General features: G+C 36.8%; 1 protein-coding gene across 1 annotated transcript in view; it reads left to right on the top strand.

Moving 5' to 3' along the window:
* STK3 (serine/threonine kinase 3) overlaps positions 1–22,679 on the top strand; it is a 374,136-nt gene that overhangs the window by 196,140 nt on the left and 155,317 nt on the right. Inside the window, exon 7 of the mRNA XM_066379205.1 lies at positions 9,723–9,860. Within this exon, the coding sequence (XP_066235302.1) occupies positions 9,723–9,860 (138 nt within the window). The remainder of the gene's footprint in view (positions 1–9,722; positions 9,861–22,679) is intronic.

Raw genomic sequence — 22,679 nt, 5'->3', positions numbered from 1 at the left:
AAAAACTGCTGTGTCTGAGGTCCTCACCTCAAATCAATTGCTCGTAATCTTGTGTGGGTGGAGCTATGTTCTATAGCTGAACTTCTTTTTGACATGGCTTGATTAGACTTTGAGTGGATCCTTTCTTTAAGGGCCAATAAGACACTAGGCTTACCTTGTAATTTCCCTGCCCCATCCTGAAACAAGCCAATTTCACTCATAGACCCCATGGTTTTTCAGACTTCACACCTTTGAAGATGCTTTTCTCTTTTCTATGCCTCATTAACTCAATCATTTTTAGGACTAAGCTCAAGTCTAATTTTTCTTTAGACATCATTTTGAGCTAAGCCATAATGTCCATTGTTCATTTCTATTTTAGCACTTATACTCTTTTATATATAATGATGTGGTATGCATCGTCCTAGAGCATTAGATTCTAAGCTTGAAGAAATTCTTTTTTGCAAGTGTGGATACATTTAATGTTCTTTAAAAATTTAGCTGAACTCATCTGACCAGACGGTTGTACAGTTGATAGAACGTTGGACTGGAATGCGGAGGACCCAGGTTCGAAACCCCAAGAATGCCAGCTTGAGCCCAAGGTCGCTGGCTTGAGCAAGGGGTCACTTGCTCTGCTGTAGCCCCCCGGTCAAGGCACATATGAGAATTGATGCTTCTCATCTCTCTCCCTTCCTGTCTGTCTGTCCATATCTTTCATTTTCTCTGTCTCTGTCTCCCCCCCCCCCCCCAAATAACTGGACTCATCACACACAGTAATTCTAATTTGGGAAATCTGAGAAATAGAGTGGAATGATCAAGTTCCTTAAGTGTTGCTTATGTTCCCTTTTGATTTCTTGTATAGCCATGCTTTATGGATATTTTTGAAGTGTTTTAAAGGAATATTTGATTTAAGTTTGAAAGATGGTTAAGACTGAACTGATTGTAGTCAAAGGGTATATACATTGTGCTGGTGTGAGAGGCGGCTGTTGGGCAGACTGGAGTAGGCAGCAGTGTGTGCAGTGCTTTTAAATGAAAAGCCTTTAATTACAAATATAACTTTTAAAAATTGGCTAAATACTAGCTTTTATATAAAAAATTTTAAATGAATCTTGTAGATAGTGTTGTAAATAGAAAATTTGAATTTTTGACATTCTTTATCATTTTTTGATCTTTATTGCTGCATACTTATTTTTATGGGAAGTAACCACTTTGTGTTGTAACTTTATTTTCTCATTTTCACTAAGTATTTTACATGTATTCATTCATTTAAAGTTCAGAATAGCTCTGTGAGGTAAGTACTATTATTATTTCCATTTTCAAATGTGTAAACAGGACGCAGAGAATTGAAATCTGTTAGATAGCTACTCGTAATGGTGGTGCTGTTACATTGTGCCCAGTGCCATCCAGAGCTGGCTCAGACCTCCAGAGCCACTTTGTACTGCCAGGCCACCAACTGTACCCCTTCCCTGAATTTGCTTTATAGTCAGGCAAATTGACCTTTATTGGCCAGATTAGTGATTGCTGGCGTTTCTGAAAGATGAGCTGGAGTGAATTGTGAAGTCATGCTTAGGATACTTCAACCCTGTGCTTATGTGGACACTGCTGTCTAAGAGCAGCGTTCACTCTGGGTTTTAGTGTTCTCTTCCAAAGCTCTGTTTCACATTTGCTTTGGAGGAAATGGTGATACAATTTTAGATTTGTATTTTTTATTAACATCTAGTAGGCCTTTCATACTTGATCTTAGCCAAAAGGCTGAGAAGCAACTGGGAGGCTTTTATACGTCCTGCTCTCCTCTCCCTGCTCTTCTGCACTTCCATCTCCTTTCTGACTAACAATACAATACTTGTCTAGCTTGTATTTAACTCCTGGGCTGCTGGGAAATTAGAATGCCAGAGTTTTTTAGACCCAGAAAGGAATGTGAAAGATATCTAGCCCAACTTATGTGAAAAAAACTGAGGCTGCCCAATCAGTTAGATGGTGATTTGGAACTTCAGCATATTATTCTGACCTGGACCTAGTGTTGGTTTCATTCCATTGTACTGTTTGCTGTTATTTGTAGCAGTCTTTTAAAAATACTACTATATATGTATCCTTTTCAGAAATTATGTATTTTTACTTATTTAGTAGCTTGTTATGTGTGCTGTCAGGAACCAGCTATGTTGTTTAGGTCTTTGCAATTAGATAAAGTGATTTCTCATCCTTTATCTCATTTATTTGTTATGAAGATACCTTTTGCTCATATACCTGAGGTTCTTGAGTTCTGGCATAGATGTCTTTGTTATCCCTGCATGTTAATTACTTCTGTATGTTCACGAATCCAGCTACCTTACTTCAGACATAAAGTATTGACCCTCCAGGGGAGATTGCAAAGTTCAGGCGTTGTAGTTTCCCAGCTGTGGCTCTTTCCACATCTTCTGAGTGCTCCTGGATTCTAAGGCATGGAATTCCAGGCATGAAGATAATTATTTAGAGGCACTTATTGTATATTTTTTGGCTTCTTACAACTACTTGTGATCAGGGAAGTTCTTTTTAAAACTTAATCAGAGGTTCAGTATGTAGTTAAGCAACACATTGTGCAGAAACAAACACAAAGATAATTGTATCATTTATTGTACTAACATTCTTCAATCAAAATGGTGTTAGAGATAAGATAAATTATATGGCTGTAATGTGTGTACATGCGATTTGGTTGGTGGCAAGGAAGGGAGTGAATTGTTAGTCTAAGGCTAGCCACTGATTGCCAAAACTTTCTACAGCAGTGGCTTGTTACCTAATCAGCTTGTACAAAGCCTGGAGGTTCTTAAGAGGATCCTCTATGATTCCTGATTATGTTAAATTAGTTGAACAAAGTAAAGTCTGTGATAAAATCTGTCAATTTGTTATTGATTATCTAACAAAAAATGGAAATAAAAGGTACAGTGGTTTTTCTGGAGACTTTAAAGTCTCTACATTTTTGTAGATCATATATGAAGACTTATTTGTTTGAACTATAGGCAGTTCAGTGCTTGCTTGAGAATAGGATTTGAGCATTTTAGGATCACTTTATGATAGACTGAGTAAATAAGAGTTAGAGTTAAGCTTTTTATCCTTGGGTTTCTAATAGCTACTGCTGAGGTGAGCCTTATATGTTAAGATTATCTGAAGATAAGGCTGCAACTCATTGTCTCAAAGTTCAAAGGAGAGCATTAGCTTCAAGGACATAAATCACTGAGTTGTTATCCATCAATTTGTAGCAGAAGTGCAGATGAACAACATTTATCTAGACAATCCCATATCGTTTACCTGAAGTTTGAGGTCAGTCTATATAAGGAGCTTATGTAGTGCTTTGAACTGTTTTTGCAAAGAAGAGAGTTCAAATTTATTTTTGTTCTTTAATTTGAAGTAGCAAGTGGTTTGTGTGCCTTTTCCAGCGGCCACTATTAACCCCATTTTCTCATCCTTAAAGGCACAGTAGGTTCTGCTTCAACTATGGAGCTGTTTTACAGGAATTAGATTATTTACACAAGAATGTTATTTTCTAGCACTCCATTGTTTGCTATTTGTTCCAACCCCCGAAAGGTGATTGTGAGCTCTGTGGGCTGAGATATGTACCTTATTTTAAAGTCTGTAATAACAGGGCTTACATAGTTAGACACTTAAGGGGGCCATCAGGTAAAGTAAACCATTGCGCTAGGCTAGGTGGGGCCCAAGAAAAAGGAGAACGTGCTTCCTGGATAAAATCAGTCTTATTCCAGCAGACTGTTACCTTGTGGGAACATGAGATTGATGTTGCCAAAACAAAATATATCCACTGACACTGTTTGACCTGTGGCCTCCCAGTTTGCTACTTCTTTATTAGTACGTAGTTCTGAATATACAGGAAGTATCTGATGTATACTTCTCATTTGATATATGCTTCTTGTATCATGAAACTATGCTGCTTTTGAAGGGCTGTCTTACATGTAATATAGTGTGTCTGTAAAGTCATGGTGCACTTTTGACCGGTCACAGGAAAGCAACAAAAGACAATAGAAATGTGAAATCTGCACCAAATGAGAGGAAAACCCTCCCAGTTTCATACCTGTTCAGTGCAGTTCGATGTGGGCTCCATTTGTTGCCCTATATACATCCAAACGATAGTGAAGTTCTTGCCACACACGGGTAAGGACATCTGGTGTAACAGAGTGAATAACGTCTGTGATTCTGTTTTAAGTGATTAATGTCGTTGATATGTTCAATGTACACATGTTGCTTCACATAACCCCAAAAGTAAAAGTCTAAGGGCGTCAGATCCGGTGATCGTGGTGGCCATGCTTGACAGAACCTCTGCCTATCCACCGCTGGAGGAATGTTCTATCCAGAAATTCACGAACAATGGTGGCATAGTGTGGAGGAGCACCGTCCTGTTGAAAGATGACACCTTCTGGAAATTGTGGCACTGCATACAGTTCCAACCTGTCAAGATAGGACTTTGCCTTCACAGACTGCTACGTGAAAAAAAATGGGCCTATCACCTTATCATGCATCAGGCCACACCACACGTTCACTTTAGGGGTGTTACATTCGTACTCAACATAGGCATGAGGATGTTCAGCAGCCCATATTCGGACGTTATGGCGATGAACATGTCCACAGATATGGAAGGTTGCCTCATTGCTAAACACAATCCTCTGAAAAAATCTTACATCATTGTCAATCTCATGAAGCATATCTGTAGCAAACGCACATCGTGTGGGTCTATCCGCCGGTTATTGATAGCGTGCAACAGCCGCAATTTGTACCTCGTAAAACAGAGACGTTTCTTTAACACCTTATGAACTGTAGTCTTGCTTAGGTGTAATTGTTGAGCACATGCATGCACAGATTTTTTAGGGCTCCTTAGATAGCTATCCCGTATAGACTTGTCACTGACTGATGGCCTACCAGAATGGGGTTTCTCCACCAAACTGCCAGTTTCCTTCAACTGCTTATCCCACCGAGTAATGTTATTCCTATGTTGTGGCACTTCGTTATAAACACACCGATATTCACATTGCATTTGGTCACGGATTCGAATTTAGGGAGCCACAGAACACATTGAACTTTCCTCTGTACCGTCTACATCTCGACTGGCATGGCTGTAGGCTGCTCCGCTGTATACACGGTGTTACGTCATCATCTGCACATGCGCACATGTTGCCACATCATCCTACAGAAACTGGGAGGGTTTTCCTTTTATTTGGTGCAGATTTCTCATTTCTATCGTCTTTTTTTGCTTTCCTGTGACTGGTCAAAAGTGCACCATGACTTTAAGGACGCACTGTATAATGTAAGATATATAAGAGTGTTCTTTTCCATTAAGGATTTTTCCTTTTTGAAAGAAGATGCATATAGTATTAAAAAGATTAACTCTTACCTAGAATCAGTAGACTCGATTATTGAATCTGTATTGCTTTGTCCACAGAAAATCCTTTGCATCAATTTCCAAGTTGGATACCAGAGATAGCACAGTATAGTAAATTACTGCATATTGTGAGGATTTCAAAAGAATGACATAGTGAATTGTTAGAATACCTGCGTACCTTTTTGCAGTAAAGGTGTCTGTTTTTTATTTCTTGACTTATGGAGTAATCTTTTGTTCTTTTTTCACCGCTCTCAAACAATTTTGTTAGGATGTGCTGCTCTTAGTTCTTTCTTGTAGTATCTCATACCCAATTTCTTCCATTTCATTCCTATAGATACAGCCTTCGTTGAACTCTTTATTGTTCATCTTGGGACATCTACACTAACCCCTAAACTGCCTTTTCTATTCCATGTTTAGAGTTTCTCTAGGCTTTCTTTTAAAAATATACTTCTTGGGCATAAACAAACTCATTCACAGCAAAAACAAAAACATACACATATATAGGAAAACATACTAGGAAAAAAATCTTTCAGTTGTGCACTTCGTTGCTGACCAAACTCCATATCCACCATTCCCATTCTGATTTCCTTATTTCCTGGTCCCTTCCAGGGTAACCTGCTTGTTCCCTGCTTCTCTCAACAGCCTTGTTCCATGCTCTCACTTTTCTTTATGCTATTTTTTCTAAAGGGAATGTCCTTTAGAGAAATGCCATTTAGAAGAATATGCCATTTATCTTTAATTCTTTTACTGCTTATTCATTTATTACCAGACTAGCTTAGGTAGTGTCTGTATTTCCTGCTGTATCTTTAAACTCTATAGTGTCTAGCACCATGCTTTGTGGATAGCAGGTATTCAATAAATATTTCTGAACTAGATTATTACTTTATATTTTCTCTCATTTGTGTTTTTTTATTGTGGTAAACTATATACGATGAAATTAACCATTTTAACCATTTTTAAGTCTATAGTTGTGCAAAATTAAGTGCATTCACGTTGCTGTACAACAATTCTACTGTCCATCTCCAGAACATTTTCATCTTCCTCAACTGAAACTCCGTGCACATTAAGCACTAACTCCCATTCCCCTACCTCTTTCCACAACCCCTGGGTACCACCCTTGTACTCTCTGTCTCTATGAATTTGACTGTTTTAGGAACCTCATATAAGATGTGTCAGTGCAATATTTGTCCTTTTGTGACTGGCTTATTTCACTCAACACGATGTTTTCAAGGTTAATCTTTGTTGTAGCATGTGTCAAAATTTTCTTCCTTTTTAAGTTTGAGTACTATTGTGTGTGAGTGGATACATATACATATATGTGTATATAGAGAGATTTTTCTATTGTTTGTTTATCCATTCATCTGTCAATGAACACTTGGTTATTTCTGCTTTTGACTATTGTGAATAATGCGATGAACACGAGTGTTCAAATATGTATTCTACTTCCTGCTTTCACTTCTTTTGGGGTATATACCCAGAAATAGAATTGAGGGATCATATAGTAATTCTATGTTAGATTTTTAAAAGGAATTTCCTTACTGTTTTTCACAGCATCTGCACCATTTTATTTTATTTTTTAAAGATTTTATTTATTCATTTTAGAGAGGGGGGAGAAAGAGAGAGAGAGAGAAGGGAGAGAGAAGGGGAAAGGAGCAGGAAGCATCAACTCCCATATGTGCCTTGACTGGGCAAGCCCAGGGTTTTGAACCTAGTACCTCAGCATCCCAGGTCGACGCTTTATCCACTGCGCCACCACAGGTCAGGCCTCTGCACCATTTTATATCTTCACAAGTAATGCACGAGGATTCTAGTTGCTCTATATCCTGGCCATGACTTGTTATTTTTATTTTTTATTTTTGTTGATAATAACCATGCTAATGAATGTGCATGGAATCTTATGACTTTAATTTGCATTTTCCTAATAATTAGTGTATTGAGTATCTTTTCATGTCCTTACTGGCCACTTGTATGTCTTATTTGGAGAAATATCTGTGTGAGTTCTATGCCCACTTTTTAAGTTTTTTTTGTTGTTGAACTGTAAGAGTTCTTTATATATGATGAATATTAACCCCTTATCAGATACACGATTTGCAAACATTTTCTTCCACTGTGAATTACCTTTTACTCTGTTGATAGTGCTTTGATGCACAAAATTTTTTTTTATGAAATCCAATTTATCTTTTTGTTGTTGTTGCCTGGATTTTGGTTGTCATATCTAAGATATCATTGTCAAAATCAGTGTCATGAAGCTTCCCCCTAAGTTTTCTTCTAAGAGTTTTATAGTTTTAGCTCTTATGGTTAGGTCATTGATACATTTTGAGTTTTTTAATATGGTATAACATAATTGTCCAAATTTACTCTTATTGTACTCTTTCCAGCAGCATTTACTTAAAAGACGATGTTTCTCTACTGAACAGTCTTTTTCACTCATATTTTATTGAATAATAATCAACTTTATCGACTGTCACAATTGTGATATAGCAAATTTTAAGATGTTTCTTCTCACTGTCTTGTCTTAAGCCTTAAAACTTGCTTATGCTTTCTTCTCCACTTGGAAATAAGAGGAGGAACTGGGGAAACCTATAAATTGAAAACAAAATCATTTATTATCTCTTTATCCTCTTAGTAGCTGTTTGTTTAGATTTAATAACTTGTTTTGTACTTTACCTCATTGCTTCTTGAAACATAATAGATGTATTAGAATGCTTTGCTCATTTTTTAAGTGAAAGTTCTCTTAGTTTTCACATATTGGTTTAAGTCACTTAGGCCTTCTGGGCTTTTGATTCCTTCTGTTAAATAACAAGATTGAGCTAAAGATCTGTCATATATGTTTTACTATGCAAACTCTATGATTCTAATGATTTGTGAATGATTTTTGAACAATTAATGAAAATCCAATGGAGAGTAGAAATTTTATTATATCAAAGCAATACATTAAAATTGGTATCCCAAATTTTATTTTATTTTTGTCTACAGTTTGATGTTTTCTTCATATATGAACAGAAGTTTTAAACATAGGTAAGGTTAGTTCTTTTTCTAGTAAAAATTTTGTTTCTAAGTATTATTGTAGTTTGTAGTATTACCATTTTTTTCTTTTATGCATTAATTAAAAGGGACTTTAAGTTCATTTAGTTAAAATTTGTTTGCATATGAAGAGAGAAGACCACTAAAAGCCAGGTGAAAAAATGAGTATAGAACAGAGACAGACACCTCTCTTCTGAAAAAGAGAATTCAGTAGTCTAGAAAGGGAGTTTTCGTATGCTTCCCCCTTGAACACATCTTGGCAAGGCCCATGCTTGTGGACTACATGTGTGTATTTTGATTCAGATTGCCAAAAAGACATTTTTCTCATTTTGCATATTATTTTGATTGTGTAATTGTATAAACTTACCTATTAAGCTACAGTTAGCTGAATTCATTTTGCTTTGTAAAATTTTTGTCATTGCTGTTTTTGCTGCTTGTCTTTTTTTTTATAATATGGAAATAAAAATGATAATAGCTTGTATTTATTGACTGTTTGATACATTTGGTTTAAATTTATTAAAGTTTTCATATCTTTCATAACTTTTCAAAGAAAATGATGGTTTTTAATGATGGTATTTTATCAGGAACTACTCTAGATGCCCAGGAGAAAAGTTAATTCATTGCATACAGTGATTTGTTAAAAACATTAGGGATTAATTCTCCTGCTTCAGAAAGGGTGCCTGGATAGCTAGGAGGACAGTGATGACAGGGAGACCTTTTAGAGCTTTTGAATTGTCAAGTTTCTGGATGTATTATCATTATTACTAAATTATTAATATAAAATTAAATCATTAGAAATAAATCAAAGTGATATATTAGCTTTTAAACTTTTATTTGGAATCCTGACTAATATATATTTTTAAAGAGAAATAAAAGTATTGGCTGTATCAAGTATTACTTCAAATAACAGCAGTAATTTTATTTATATGTAAATATTCTGGATTGCAGAAGCAAATTGCATTGCTGCTAGCCATTTCGAGCAGTGATACTTATATAAAACTAAATTGGGAACTAAATCCAGCATGCAATAGCAAAATTTGGGGAAATATCTCTTTTAACTAGAGAATATCCTTAGTTTGGTAAAAGGGTTGGAAATGTAATCTTTGGAGACTGATTAAAAATAATAGATAAAATAAAGAATGATGTGCTCAATGAGCTACAATTCAAATAGAGGAAATTTAATGGGAAATGATTATATTAGTAGCAGATGGACTTGCTTCCTGAATTGAAATCTTACTAGAAATCCTAGAACCACTTAAATTTGTTTTCAGATTTAGTCTGTTGAAAAGATGAAGAGATTTGTTGATTTGGTATGCTATTGTGATTCTTACCGTGTCTTTGTATATTTCATTTTTACTAGGCTATTTTTATGATTCCTACAAATCCACCACCAACATTCAGGAAGCCAGAGCTCTGGTCTGATGATTTCACCGATTTTGTTAAAAAGTGCCTAGTGAAGAATCCTGAGCAGAGAGCTACTGCAACACAACTTTTACAGGTCAGTGCTTATGTCACTAAGGGAAGAATATTTTCTTTATATCTTTCTCTTTCTGACATTAACTAAGATTGCTCTGAGTATCCTTAACTGATTTCTAAAGATACAAACCACCTAGGAAATACTGTTGATAAATACACATCTTTCATCACACCAACACCCACCACTCCCATTCTTCTTCTGTATGTTGTGTCTTATTTTATCATTTTTTTTCAAGTTCAGTAATCTCTTTTCCCTTTTCTCTATTTTTCTTTTGTTGTTGTTCTTGTCAACTATTTCCCCTAAAGTTATTTTTAAAACAGAATTTCCAAGGGTTCTCATTTCAGAAATGAGCTCTTAACTCCAATGTTACTATTTCTGATATTTTTTCCTTGACCTTGCATGAATCTTTGACTTTCTGCTCCACTTTTAAGATATATAAACATAAGATCCTCAAACTCTTTGAAAAGATCACATGTTGTAAATATTGGTTACAATATTACCTAAATGAAGAGTTTCAGTATCCTCGCTACAAATAGACTTTGTATCTAGAATGTCAGGAAATTTTTTTTTTATCACTTTGAAATTTAGTGGGAATAGAAATAATTTAATATTTTCAATACGTATTTGCAAGTCTCATTTTCTTAACAGAATTGGCTCAGACCTCTAAGTTAATAATAAATGTGTCTTACATTAACAAAACTTGATATTTTGAAAATAATTCTTTTTATTAAATGACAAAAGGATTCAAAACATGGTTCTTATAAAAAGGATTTTCCCAAAGTACTATTTAAACAAAAGTATTTGTTGAGGCATATAAGAAACAGGCTGTTAAGTGTCATCTTTATTGCTATGAAAATATAACTTATTACTCATTCTCTATGGAAGGCAATTTAGCAATGTGTGTTTAAAATAAAATGTCAAATATTCTTTGACCCAGTAATTACACTTGTAGAAACTTACCCTACAGAAAAATTTAACCATGTGTGAAATAACATATGTGCAAAAATATTCATAGAACATTATAATGGCAAAAGATTGGAATCAACATAAACGTCAGCAAGTTGGAAATAATTTAAGGTCCATCAAAAGGGGCAGTTGGCAAAATATACACACCTATCCATACATATATGTATATATGCATATGTCAGTGCTTGTAGTGGAGTAGCTCTGAACAAATAAACAAGAACTGGCCTCCAGAGGAGGTAACTGTGTAGCTGGGAAGCAGGAATTGAAGCTTACTGTTTGCTGAATTTTGTTTTTGAGCCTTTTGAGTTTTTATGTGCAAATACTACTTTTTATAAATTAATTAATTGAAACATTTATTTTGAAATCTTGTTAGCATTTCAAAGGACTTTTGAGCACATATATCAAAAGCCTGTTGGTATTGTTATAGTATTGAGTATATAATTTATTCAATTCCAAAGAAGGTAAGAAAGGAGAAGATAAAAACAAAACAGAAAAAGAGACAAATATGTGAAATATGATGCTGAAAGTAAATCCAAATATATCTGATAACTGATTTTTGTATAATTTAACCACTCTTTCTAGTTCTTCTGTAATCTTTCTTAATCTTTCGGAGAGAAGAAATTCTGTTGTTTTTAACTTAGAGTTTTTAGGCTTGAAAAGTGTTTAAGAAATATTCTGATATAATTTCCTGATTTTGTGGGTGAGGATACTGAAGCCCAGGAAGGTTAAATGACCCTGGAGATCACACTGTGATTAACTTATTGTTCTAGATTTATTCCGTTTGCCCCCTGGTCCCAGTCTTCATCCTTTCTCAGCTGTGCTTTCTGCTCAGAAGGTAACTTGTATAGACTACATAATAACAAGCTGTTATTCTCTAGCTGTTAGTTGGGTTTGGCCCAAGCATCCTTCTTTATAATCAGGGCAAACAGTGCAACTGGTTTTGTGTGCTACTTATGTATAGTGCTTATGAACCAATATTTACTTTCTTTTATAAAACAAAATTGTACTATTCTTGACTATTCAAGGCCCTCTGTTATAATTTGGTGTCCTTGTCTGGCCTCCTAACTGACTCCTTGCTACCTTCCTTTTGTTCCTGTATAAATACTGGAACATGGTTCAAATTTAGCCTAATGGTAGTAGAGTTCCTGATCTGAAGAGGATCCTCATAGCTACCTGTGGGCAGTTTACAACCTGAAAGTTAGCTCCTGCCCCAGGCTAGCCTCCTGCAAGAATGTTAGGCTGGTCTGACCTGTGGTGGCACAGTGGATAAAGGATCTACCTGGAGTGCTGAGGTTGCCTGTTTGAAACTCTGGGCTTCCCTGGTCAAGGTACATATGGTAGTTGATGCTTCCTGCTCCTCTCCTCTTATCTCACTCTCTCTTTCCCTTCTCTAAAATGAATAAATAAAATCTTACCAAAAACAAAAAAAAAGAATGTTAGGTTGACTGAGATCTGCCATTATTTGAATTAACACTGGGTATGGCTAGAACAGCAGGTGGTCTCATGGTTTACTCTGTGAACTCCCATGGTGTGTGACTTACTCTTCATTTTACCGGTTCAAATGAGGAATAGAAACTTTTATCTAACTTGCCATTCCTCTCATTTGTTATATAATTATCTTAAATACTTCCTTTTTGTACACTGATATTCATATCAAACAGTATTATGATATTTGCTTTAACCTTTAAACAATTGAGAAAACTGAAGAAAATAAGGGAAGTCTATTGTATTTACCCTATTTTGCTCTTTTCTTTCTCTCCTAATGTTTCTAAGTTCCTTCTTTCAGTACTTCTGTTCAGTTTAGAGGACTTCCTCATATTCCTTTAGGAACACATTCTCTTAGCTTTCTTTCATCTGAGAATGTCTTGTTTCTTCTTCATTCCTGAAGGATATTTTTCACTGGCTGTAGAATTGTTAGTTGACAGTTCTTTTCTGTCAGCACTTAAAAAATGTGTGGCACTTCCTTCTAACATCCATGGTTTCTTAAGAGAAGTCTGTTGTCATCTGAATTGTTTTACCCTTGTTCTTTCTTTGTCTTAATTTTCAGAAGTTTAATTATGATGTGGATTTCTTTGGAATTATTCTGTTTAGAATTTGGGGGAGGTCTTCAGTCATTATTTTTTCAAACACTTTTTCAGCCCTACTTTCCTTCTCTTTTCTTTCTGTGACTTCACTGATGCAAATGTTAGGTCTTTTGTTTCAGTTGTAGGGGCTCTGCGGTCTGTTCACTCTTACTCCGGTCTGCTTTCTCTCTCTTGTTTGTATTTGTGTGCTTTCTACTGTTCTGTATTCCAGTTACTGATTCTTCCCTCTGTCCTCATTCTGCTATTATGCCCATCCATAAAACTTTTAATTTTGGTAAATTTGTAGTTCTAAAATTTTGTTTTTTATTTATATTTTATATCTTTATTCAGATGTTCTAATTTTTTATTTGTTAACAAGGCATGTTTGTAAATCTTCATTGAAACATTTTTATGATGACTGCTTTAAAATCCTTGTCAGATAATTCTGACACCTATGTCATGTCTATTATTTTTTCCCATTTGAGATTTTTCTACCTCTTGGTATGATGAGTGATTTTCATTTGATACCTAGACATTTTCAGTGTTGTATTATGAAACTCTAGATCTTATTTAAATTTTTTGTTATAATAGGCATTGTCTGACAAGGCTTCAGTGGGAAAAAGAGGCATCACCTAATTTCTGCAAAGTAGCGGTAGAAGTCTAGGTCCCCAACTTGATCTTCGTTGACATGTATGGTGGGGAAGGGTTTCTTATTACTACTAGTTGGGGGTGAGAGCTCAGGCTCCCCAAGTGGCTCCACTAGCACTGACTGTAGGTCTCCTCTGATTCCACTCTAGCTGGGAGGGGGTGAAGAAATTTTTGTTTTTGATTTTGTTTTTACTGTCTGGTAGGGGTATAAATCCAGGCTCCTACATAGTCTTCATCTACACCCGAGGTTCTCAACCTGTGGGTCGCGACCCCGGCGGGGGTCCAACGACCAAAACACAGAGGTCGGGACCAAAACATAGGGGTCGCCTAAAGCCATCAGGAAATACATATTTTATTTAAAAATACATTGTATAATAAATATGTATTTTCTGATGGCTTTAGGCGACCCCTGTGTTTTGGTCGTTCCATCCCTGCCGGGGTCACGACCCACAGGTTGAGAACCGCTGATCTACATACACTCCCCACCAGAGGAGGGAAGGGTACTTTTTATCCTACCTGGTGGAGATGAATGCCCTGCCCTCTATACTTGGTCTTCTGTGACACAATGTCAATAGACAGATTGAATATCCTCCAGAAGCGGAAGTATAGGTTCCCTGCTCAGCTTTTGCTGGTGGGGTTGGGGCCAGTGTTTTCTCTGTGGTTTTTGGCTGGAGTAGGATGGTTATAGTCTAGAAGTTTTGTCTCGCTAGCTGTCCCATTTTCCTGATGTTTTGACTCAAGAGAGCTTTTTAGTTTGTGTCCCTTGGTGTTTCTGGGTTCCTGGCTTTTCCAGTACCGATTCTGGGATAAATGAGATAAAAAGAAGACCCATGGAGCTCACAGCTATGTCCCTTCCTGAAGCCCCACCATCCCGAGCCAGTTTGCTGCCTTCTCTTTCTCAGTCTTCCTGTTTGTTTTATCTATAATGGCTAGGATTTTAGCTGTACTTTAATGGAGAGGTATAGAGAAAAGTAGGACTATACAATCTGTCCAGAAGCATAAGTCTCTTTTTTAGCTCATTTAAAACTCCAGCTTTCTTTGAAGCTATTTTGAATAAATCATTAATTTGAATTCTTTCAATTCAGAAATTGATAGTTTAGAGCACAAACATAATTTAAGAGGAAATATTTCAGATTTTAAAAGAATAAAATTTTCGGTGACCTCAGTTTTTAAAATTTATGATCAAGAATGTATTAAGTTAATTTGGGATGTTTTCTATTTTTTTATTAGTTCAACTGGTTTCAGAATGCTCACCTGATTTTAGTTTAGATACATTTAGAAATAGTAAAAATTGATTGCCTTTTAGAATTTGATGTGTTAATTTTTTCTTATTGTTATTCTTTTAAAATTCTCTATCAATCACCCTATCTGACATAAATGTTACAAATATAGCTTTTAGCTCATTCATTTTTTTGGCCACTCATACATATAAGCTGGGTAACAGTAGGTTAATAGTTGTTCCTATGGAAAATAAGACAATAGTTAGTAAATAATAATACAAGAATAAACTGAATTTCACAGACTCACAACTGTAAACCTATTTTTGTCCCACCTGTATTTAAGTTAAATGTATTCATAAAATTTTTGTTACTTTTTTATGGGAATGGGTTGAATATAAGCATTTTCCTATGTTAACCTCTAGTTTTATATTTTCACTTTTTAAACTTTAATTTCTTAATCTATCTGGAATTTATTTTGTTATTTCTGTGGTAAAGATCTAGTTTAATTTTCTCCCCCATATTATCTTAGCACCAGTTTTGATTTAAGTAATTTTTCTCTCAATGATTAGAAATGCTGTCTTCAAAATATGCCAGTTTATTTTGTATATTATATTCTATTTCTGGGCATTATATTGTTTTATTAGTCTTTCCACCCCTATGCTGTTACCACCTGCTGCTATAGCATATAACTAAAGATGAATCTTCTGTTTATTGGGGTTTGTTAATTTGATCTGATTATATTATTTTGATTTTTACTTTTTAACTCTTATTTCTCAGTGACTAGAAAAGGAATATTAGTATTTTATATTTTCTTTTGATCAACTTCTTATGTCTATAGTTTCTGTTACATATCATAATGCTATACTAATATATCTAGTTTATAGCTATATTAGTTTTCTTTATATTGTGTCCGTTATTAATATTAAATAATGTGCCACATTTACTATTTTTTGCCTTCAATTCTACTTTCTTTTATTATTCTTGATATCTTTTTGTGTTTGACTAATATTTCGTTGCCTGTCATTGACGTTTAACCCAAGTTCTTTATAATATGCCTCTTGCGGAAACATGAGTTGGATTTGTTTAAGTATATCTCATGTAGAAAGCATGTAGTTGAATTTATCTTATGAACTAAGTGTCTTTTAGTAACTAAAATACTATTTAATGAATAGAAATTTCTATTTATTTACATTGATATATGTTACTAACATAAGCTGGAAACGGGGAGAGACAGACAGACTCCAGCATGCGCCCGACCAGGATCCACCCGGCACGCCCACCAGGGGGCGACGCTCTGCCCACCAGGGGGCGATGCTCTGCCCATCCTGGGCGTCGCTATGTTGCGACCAGAGCCACTCTAGCGCCTGAGGCAGAGGCCACAGAGCCATCCTTAGCGCCCGGCCATCTTTGCTCCAATGGAGCCTCGGCTGCGGGAGGGGAAGATAGAGACAGAGAGGAAGGAGGAGAGGGGGAGGGGTGGAGAAGCAGATGGGCGCTTCTCCTGTGTGCCCTCGCCGGGAATCGAACCCGGGACTTCTGCACGCCAGGCCGACGCTCTACCACTGAGCCAACCGGCCAGGGCCTGTTACTAACATTTTAATTGCAATTAATATGTTTTATTTTTGCCCACTTGTTTTCTCTGGGTTTTGTTGTTGTCTTGTTCTATTTTTATGTAGCTTTGCATTTTTAAAATTTACCAGCTGCTACTTTAAAAAAGACTTGGAAATATTTTTTGCCTGACCAGGCGGTGGTGTAGTGGATGGAGCATCGGACTGGGATGTGGAGGATCCAGGTTCAAGACCCCGAGGTTGCCAGATTGAGAGCGGGCTCATCTGGTTTGAGCAAAGCTCACCAGCTTGAGTCTAAGGTCGCTGGCTCAAGCAAGGGGTCACTCCGTCTGCTGTAGCCCCATGGTCAAGGCACATATGAGAAAGCAATCAATGAACAACTAAGGTGTAGCAACGAAAAACTGATGATTGATGCTTCTCATCTCTCTCCGTTCCTGTCTGTCTCTCCCTGTCTGTCCCTCTCTCTGACTTACTGTCTCTGCCACAATATATATATACATTTTTTTTAAGAATCTACCAGTGTGTCTGATAAAGCTTCTCTTCTGAATATCAAGAATGATCAAATAATATTGTCTTGTTCTTCAAATAGCCGTTTAACTTTATTAGCCAGTTCTTCTTTGTTGGTCAAAATAACATCTGTAGTTGTTATGTAGAGAAAAAAAAATGTGAGTATAAATGAAATCAGACATACACGATTTTGAGATTAAGAATTTTAAATCAGGATGACGTCAGAGTAATGGTGGGGTAGGAAGCGATACCGATAAATCTCCCCCAAAACTCAACAAGATCTTCAACCAGAAACAGAAAAACCTATACTTGGAGCCTCCAGAAGCTTCGCAATACACCCAAAGGTATGGTCGAGTGAAAAATTGGCTAAATATATAACCAAACCCCGAAGGAAATAGGGAGTAAGAAATGCTCCGCCATCCTCACTAACCTAAACAGGGCGGCTTTCTCTGGTAACTGTGAATATAGAAACTGAGGCGGGCAAAGGGGGTGAATAGATCCAGGCCGCGGCACAAACGGCCGAACCAGGCTGTGGCACGGAGATCCAAGCCGAGGAAAAACTGATCCTGTGGCAACCTGGGCAATACAAGCTAACACTTGCGCCAAACCCAAACAAAGAAAGACAAGCGGGGCGGCCATTTTACCCAGTCTCCTGGTTGGCGTGCGCGCAGGTAGTGGGCGAGAGATTTCTTCCTAGGCCCCGAGAGTGGGTGCCCGTGTTGCCCCACAGAGAGGCAGGTTCAGAGGCCTTTCTGTGGGCCGAGGGCCGAGTCTCTGGGCAGCCCCAGCACCCTGGGAAAGCCACGCACGGGAGGGAGTGAGAACTAATTCCAACGGTGGAGATTTTCCGTGCTGGAGGGGTTTCACTCAGAGGGAAACGCGGCCGGCCTCATATCCTGGTTTGCGCGCGCAGATAGTGAATGAGAGATTCCTCTGAGTGCCTCGGCAGTGCGCACCCGTGTTATCACACAGAGGGGCAGAGTCAGGGGCCTTTGTATGGGCCAAAGCAGAATCTCGGGCCGCCCCAGCTCCTTGCAAAAGCCGCGCACGGGGACGGAGCGAGACTCAATTCCAACGCTGCAACTTTTCCCTGCGGTTGGGAGTTTCACTCAGAGCGTGAGACTGCTGGCCGGATATCCTGGTCTGCGCACTCAGCCAGTGAGTGAGAGTTTCCTCCAAGCGCCCTGGAAGTGGGCACCCGCCTGTGTTACCGGACAGAGTGGCAGACAGAGCCAGAGGTCTTTGAGTGGGCGGAAAGCCCGCCTGATTATGCTAGCAGCTCTGACTGACTGAGCCTTACCCAGAGCCCTGTGCTGAGTGGAAATAGAGTGGGGAGTTGACAGCTCTTTGAGCCTCTTACTATCCAGGCAGAGGCAGCAGCAACCCCATAGCTGGATTACCAGGCTACTAATTGAGGAAGGAAAGACTAGGAGAAAGGCTCCAGGAACACGGACTCTCACTGTCGGAGCCTATAAATGCTAATGAGCCTCGACTGCCAACGAGGCTATAGCACAATACATGACATCGCCATAGAGACTTATCAAATGCAAACCTCTACCTGAGCGTGCCAAAGGGGCAGAACCCGGGGTACAGAGTCACCGACCAAGAAGAGGGAGAGAAAAGAAAAAGCAAGAAGATAACCTCTCAAAATCAAGAATAATCTGCAGACTTTATAACCTACCCCATTTTATTATATTTGTTCGTTTGTTTCTCTTATCTTCATTCTTGATACTTTTTTTCCTCCTCCAATTTGGCCGATTAACTCTCTGCCGGTCTTACTCTCTCCTCTCCTTGAACTACACTACCCATAAGTGTTACATCTCCCATTATCTTTTCTCTTCCTTTCTCTCTAGGAGGGTTGCACTCCAAAACCCTTAACTCTCTCTCTCTCTCTCTCTCTCTCCTTTCTTTTTTCTTCTTTTAGTGGTTCCCTCTTTTTTTCTCTCTCTTTCTTTTCTCCCTCTATATTAGTTTCTTCCTTTCTCCTTTACATCTCCTCTCATTCAAACCTCAATAACAAACAAATTATCTTATCTGGGACTCAAACTTATGTTTGTGGCATTTTGGGGGGTTTTTACTTCACCTTTTTAACTCACTAGCAGTGCTCCCATCCCTGGCTCTCCATTTTATCTAGTTCTTGTTCCACTAAATACAATAGTAATTTTTTAATTTGTCCCCCCATTTTTCCGTTTTCCTCTTATTCCTCTCATCATAACTCTTAGACAACCAACACCTAAAAGCAAATCATTTTATTCTTGACCCAAATTTTTTCCTTATTTGCTTTTTGTGGGTCCATACGCTCTTTTTTTTTTTTTTTTCTTTTTTTTTTTTTTTGCCCCTTTATTACTTTTCCCCAATTCAGGCCCTCCATCACAGGCACTGTTTGTTATAATTCACAGTTCACCACAAGATTTTCTCAAGAAAGAGGGGAGAGGAGAGGAGAGGAAAAAAGGAGGGGGGAAATAATTTCCTTTTTTAAAAATTTTTATTTTATTTTTCTTTATTTCATAATTAATTTTTTTAAAAAAAAACAACTCTTTTTGATTTTTTTTATTATTTTTTTAACTTTTTATTCTTTATTAAATCTCATTAATACTATCAACAAAACCACCCTCAGATGCCATTAAGGAAGAGAAAATCGAATATCATGGATACAAAAGAAAGAGAGGTAACACAGCTAGATGAGGAAAAATCTATGGAGAAAAAATTTAATATATTGGAAACCTTGGAGCTAAATGACAGAGAATTCAAGATAGAAATCCTAAAAATCCTCCGAGATATACAAGAAAACACAGAAAGGCAATTTAGGGAGCTCAGAAAACAACTCAATGAACACAAAGAATATATGTCCAAGGAAATTGAAACTATAAAAACAAATCAAACAGAGATGAAAAACTCAATTCACGAGCTGAAAAACGAAGTAACAAGCTTAGCTAATAGAACAGGTCAGATAGAAGAGAGGATTAGTGAAATAGAAGACAAGCAACTTGAGGCACAACAGAGAGAAGAAGAAAGAGACTCAAAAATTAAAAAAAATGAGTTAGCCCTACAAGAATTATCTGACTCCATCAAAAAGAATAACATAAGAATAATAGGTATATCAGAGGGAGAAGAGAGAGAAAATGGAATGGAGAACATACTCAAACAAATAATAGATGAGAACTTCCCAAGCCTGCGGAAAGAACTAAAGCCTCAAGTTCAAGAAGCAAACAGAACTCCGAGTTTTCTTAACCCCAACAAACCTACTCCAAGGCATACCATAATGAAATTGACACAAACCAACAGCAAAGAAAAAATTATCATCAGATTTCTCAGCAGAAACTCTACAAGCTAGAAGAGAGTGGACCCCAATATTTAAAGTCCTGAAAGAGAGGAACTTTCAGCCACGAATACTATACCCATCAAAGCTATCCTTCAAATATGAAGGAGAAATAAAAACATTCACAGATACAGAAAAGATGAGGGAATTTATCATCAGAAAACCCCCACTCCAGGAATTACTAAAGGGGGTTCTCCAATCAGATACAAAGAACAAAAAAAAACAGAGCCACAAGTAAAAGCTCCAAGAAGAACACAATAAAACCAAATTTAAACTGTGACAACAACAAAAAGAAAGAGGGGGAGAAGATGGAGATTAACAGTAGCAAAGTACGATGGAGTGCAAAAGTACTAACAAAATAGTTCGCTACAATGAACAGGGTAGGGACCCTTTTCATTATTCAAAGGTAACCACCATTGAAAAAACCACCACAGAAGCACATGAGATAAAAAAGATAGCAACAGAGGAAAGATGTATGGAATACAACCAAATAAAAACAAAAGATAGAAAAACGAAAGAGAAGGATCAAACAAGACACAAAACTAACAGAAAGCAAGATATAAAATGGCAATAGGGAACTCACAAGTATCAATAATTACACTAAATGTAAACGGATTAAACTCACCAATAAAAAGGCACAGAGTAGCAGAATGGATTAAAAGAGAAAATCCAACTGTATGCTGCCTACAGGAAACTCATCTAAGTAACAAGGATAAAAACAAATTCAAAGTGAAAGTCTGGAAAACAATACTCCAAGCAAATAACATCCAAAAAAAAGCAGGTGTAGCAATACTCATATCGGATAATGCTGACTACAAGACAGGAAAAGTACTCAGAGACAAAAATGGCCATTTCATAATGGCTAAGGGGACACTGAATCAAGAAGACATAACAATTTTTAATATATATGCACCAAACCAAGGAGCACCAAAATATATGACAGCTACTTATTGATCTTAAAACAAAAACTAACAAAAACACAATCATACTTGGAGACCTCAATACACCGCTGACGGCTCTAGATCGGTCATCCAAACAGAGAATCAACAAAGACATAGTGGCCTTAAACAAAACACTAGAGCACCTGGATATGATAGACATCTACAGGACATTTCATCCCAAAGTGACTGAGTATACATTTTTCTCTAGTGTACATGGATCATTCTCAAGAATTGACCATATGTTGGGCCACAAAAACAACATCAGCAAATTCAGAAAAATTGAAGTTGTACCAAGCATATTTTCTGATCATAAAGCCTTGAAACTAGAATTCAACTGCAAAAAAGAGGAAAAAAATCCCACAAAAATGTGGAAACTAAACAACATACTTTTAAAAAATGAATGGGTCAAAGAAGAAATAAGTGCAGAGATCAAAAGATATATACAGACTAATGAAAATGACAATACGACATATCAGAATCTGTGGGATGCAGCAAAAGCAGTAATAAGAGGAAAGTTCATATCACTTCAGGCATATATGAACAAACAAGAGAGAGCCCAAGTGAACCACTTAACTTCACACCTTAAGGAACTAGAAAAAGAAGAACAAAGACAACTCAAAACCAGCCGAAGAAAGGAGATAATAAAAATCAGAGCAGAAATAAATGAATTAGAGAACAGAAAAACTATAGAAAAAATTAATAGAACAAGGAGCTGGTTCTTTGAAAAGATCAACAAAATTGACAAACCCTTGGCAAGACTTACCAAGGAAAAAAGAGAAAGAACTCATATAAACAAAATCCAAAATGAAAGAGGAGAAATCACCACAGACACCGTAGATATACAAAGAATTATTGTAGAATACTATGAAAAACTTTATGCCACTAAATTCAACAAGCTAGAAGAAATGGATAAATTCCTAGAACAATACAACCTTCCTAGACTGAGTCAAGAAGAAGCAGAAAGCCTAAACAGACCTATCAGTAGAGAAGAAATAGAAAAAAACCATTAAAAACCTCCCCGAAAATAAAAGTCCAGGCCCTGACGGCTATACAAGCGAATTTTATCAAACATTCAAAGAAGACTTGGTTCCTATTCTACTCAAAGTCTTCCAGAAAATTGAAGAAGAAGCAATACTTCCAAACACATTTTATGAGGCCAACATAACCCTCATACCAAAATCAGGCAAGGATGGCACAAAAAAAGAAAACTACAGACCAATATCTCTAATGAATACAGATGCTAAAATACTAAACAAAATACTAGCAAATCGAATACAACAACATATTAAAAAAATAATACATCATGATCAAGTGGGATTCATCCCAGAATCTGAAGGATGGTTCAACATACGTAAAACGGTTAACGTAATACAGCATATCAACAAAACAAAGAACAAAAACCACATGATTTTATCAATAGACGCAGAAAAGGCTTTCGATAAAATACAACACAATTTTATGTTTAAGACTCTCAACAAAATGGGTATAGAAGGAAAATATCTCAACATGATAAAGGCCATATATGATAAACCATCAGCTAACATCATATTAAATGGCACTAAACTGAAGGCTTTCCCCCTTAAATCAGGAACAAGACAGGGTTGTCCA

Source organism: Saccopteryx leptura, chromosome 3 (genome assembly GCF_036850995.1).
Source record: "Saccopteryx leptura isolate mSacLep1 chromosome 3, mSacLep1_pri_phased_curated, whole genome shotgun sequence".
NCBI classification, from domain to species: domain Eukaryota; kingdom Metazoa; phylum Chordata; class Mammalia; order Chiroptera; family Emballonuridae; genus Saccopteryx; species Saccopteryx leptura.
Note: the sequence above shows the minus strand (reverse complement) of the source record. Positions and strands in the feature narration are given on the sequence as shown.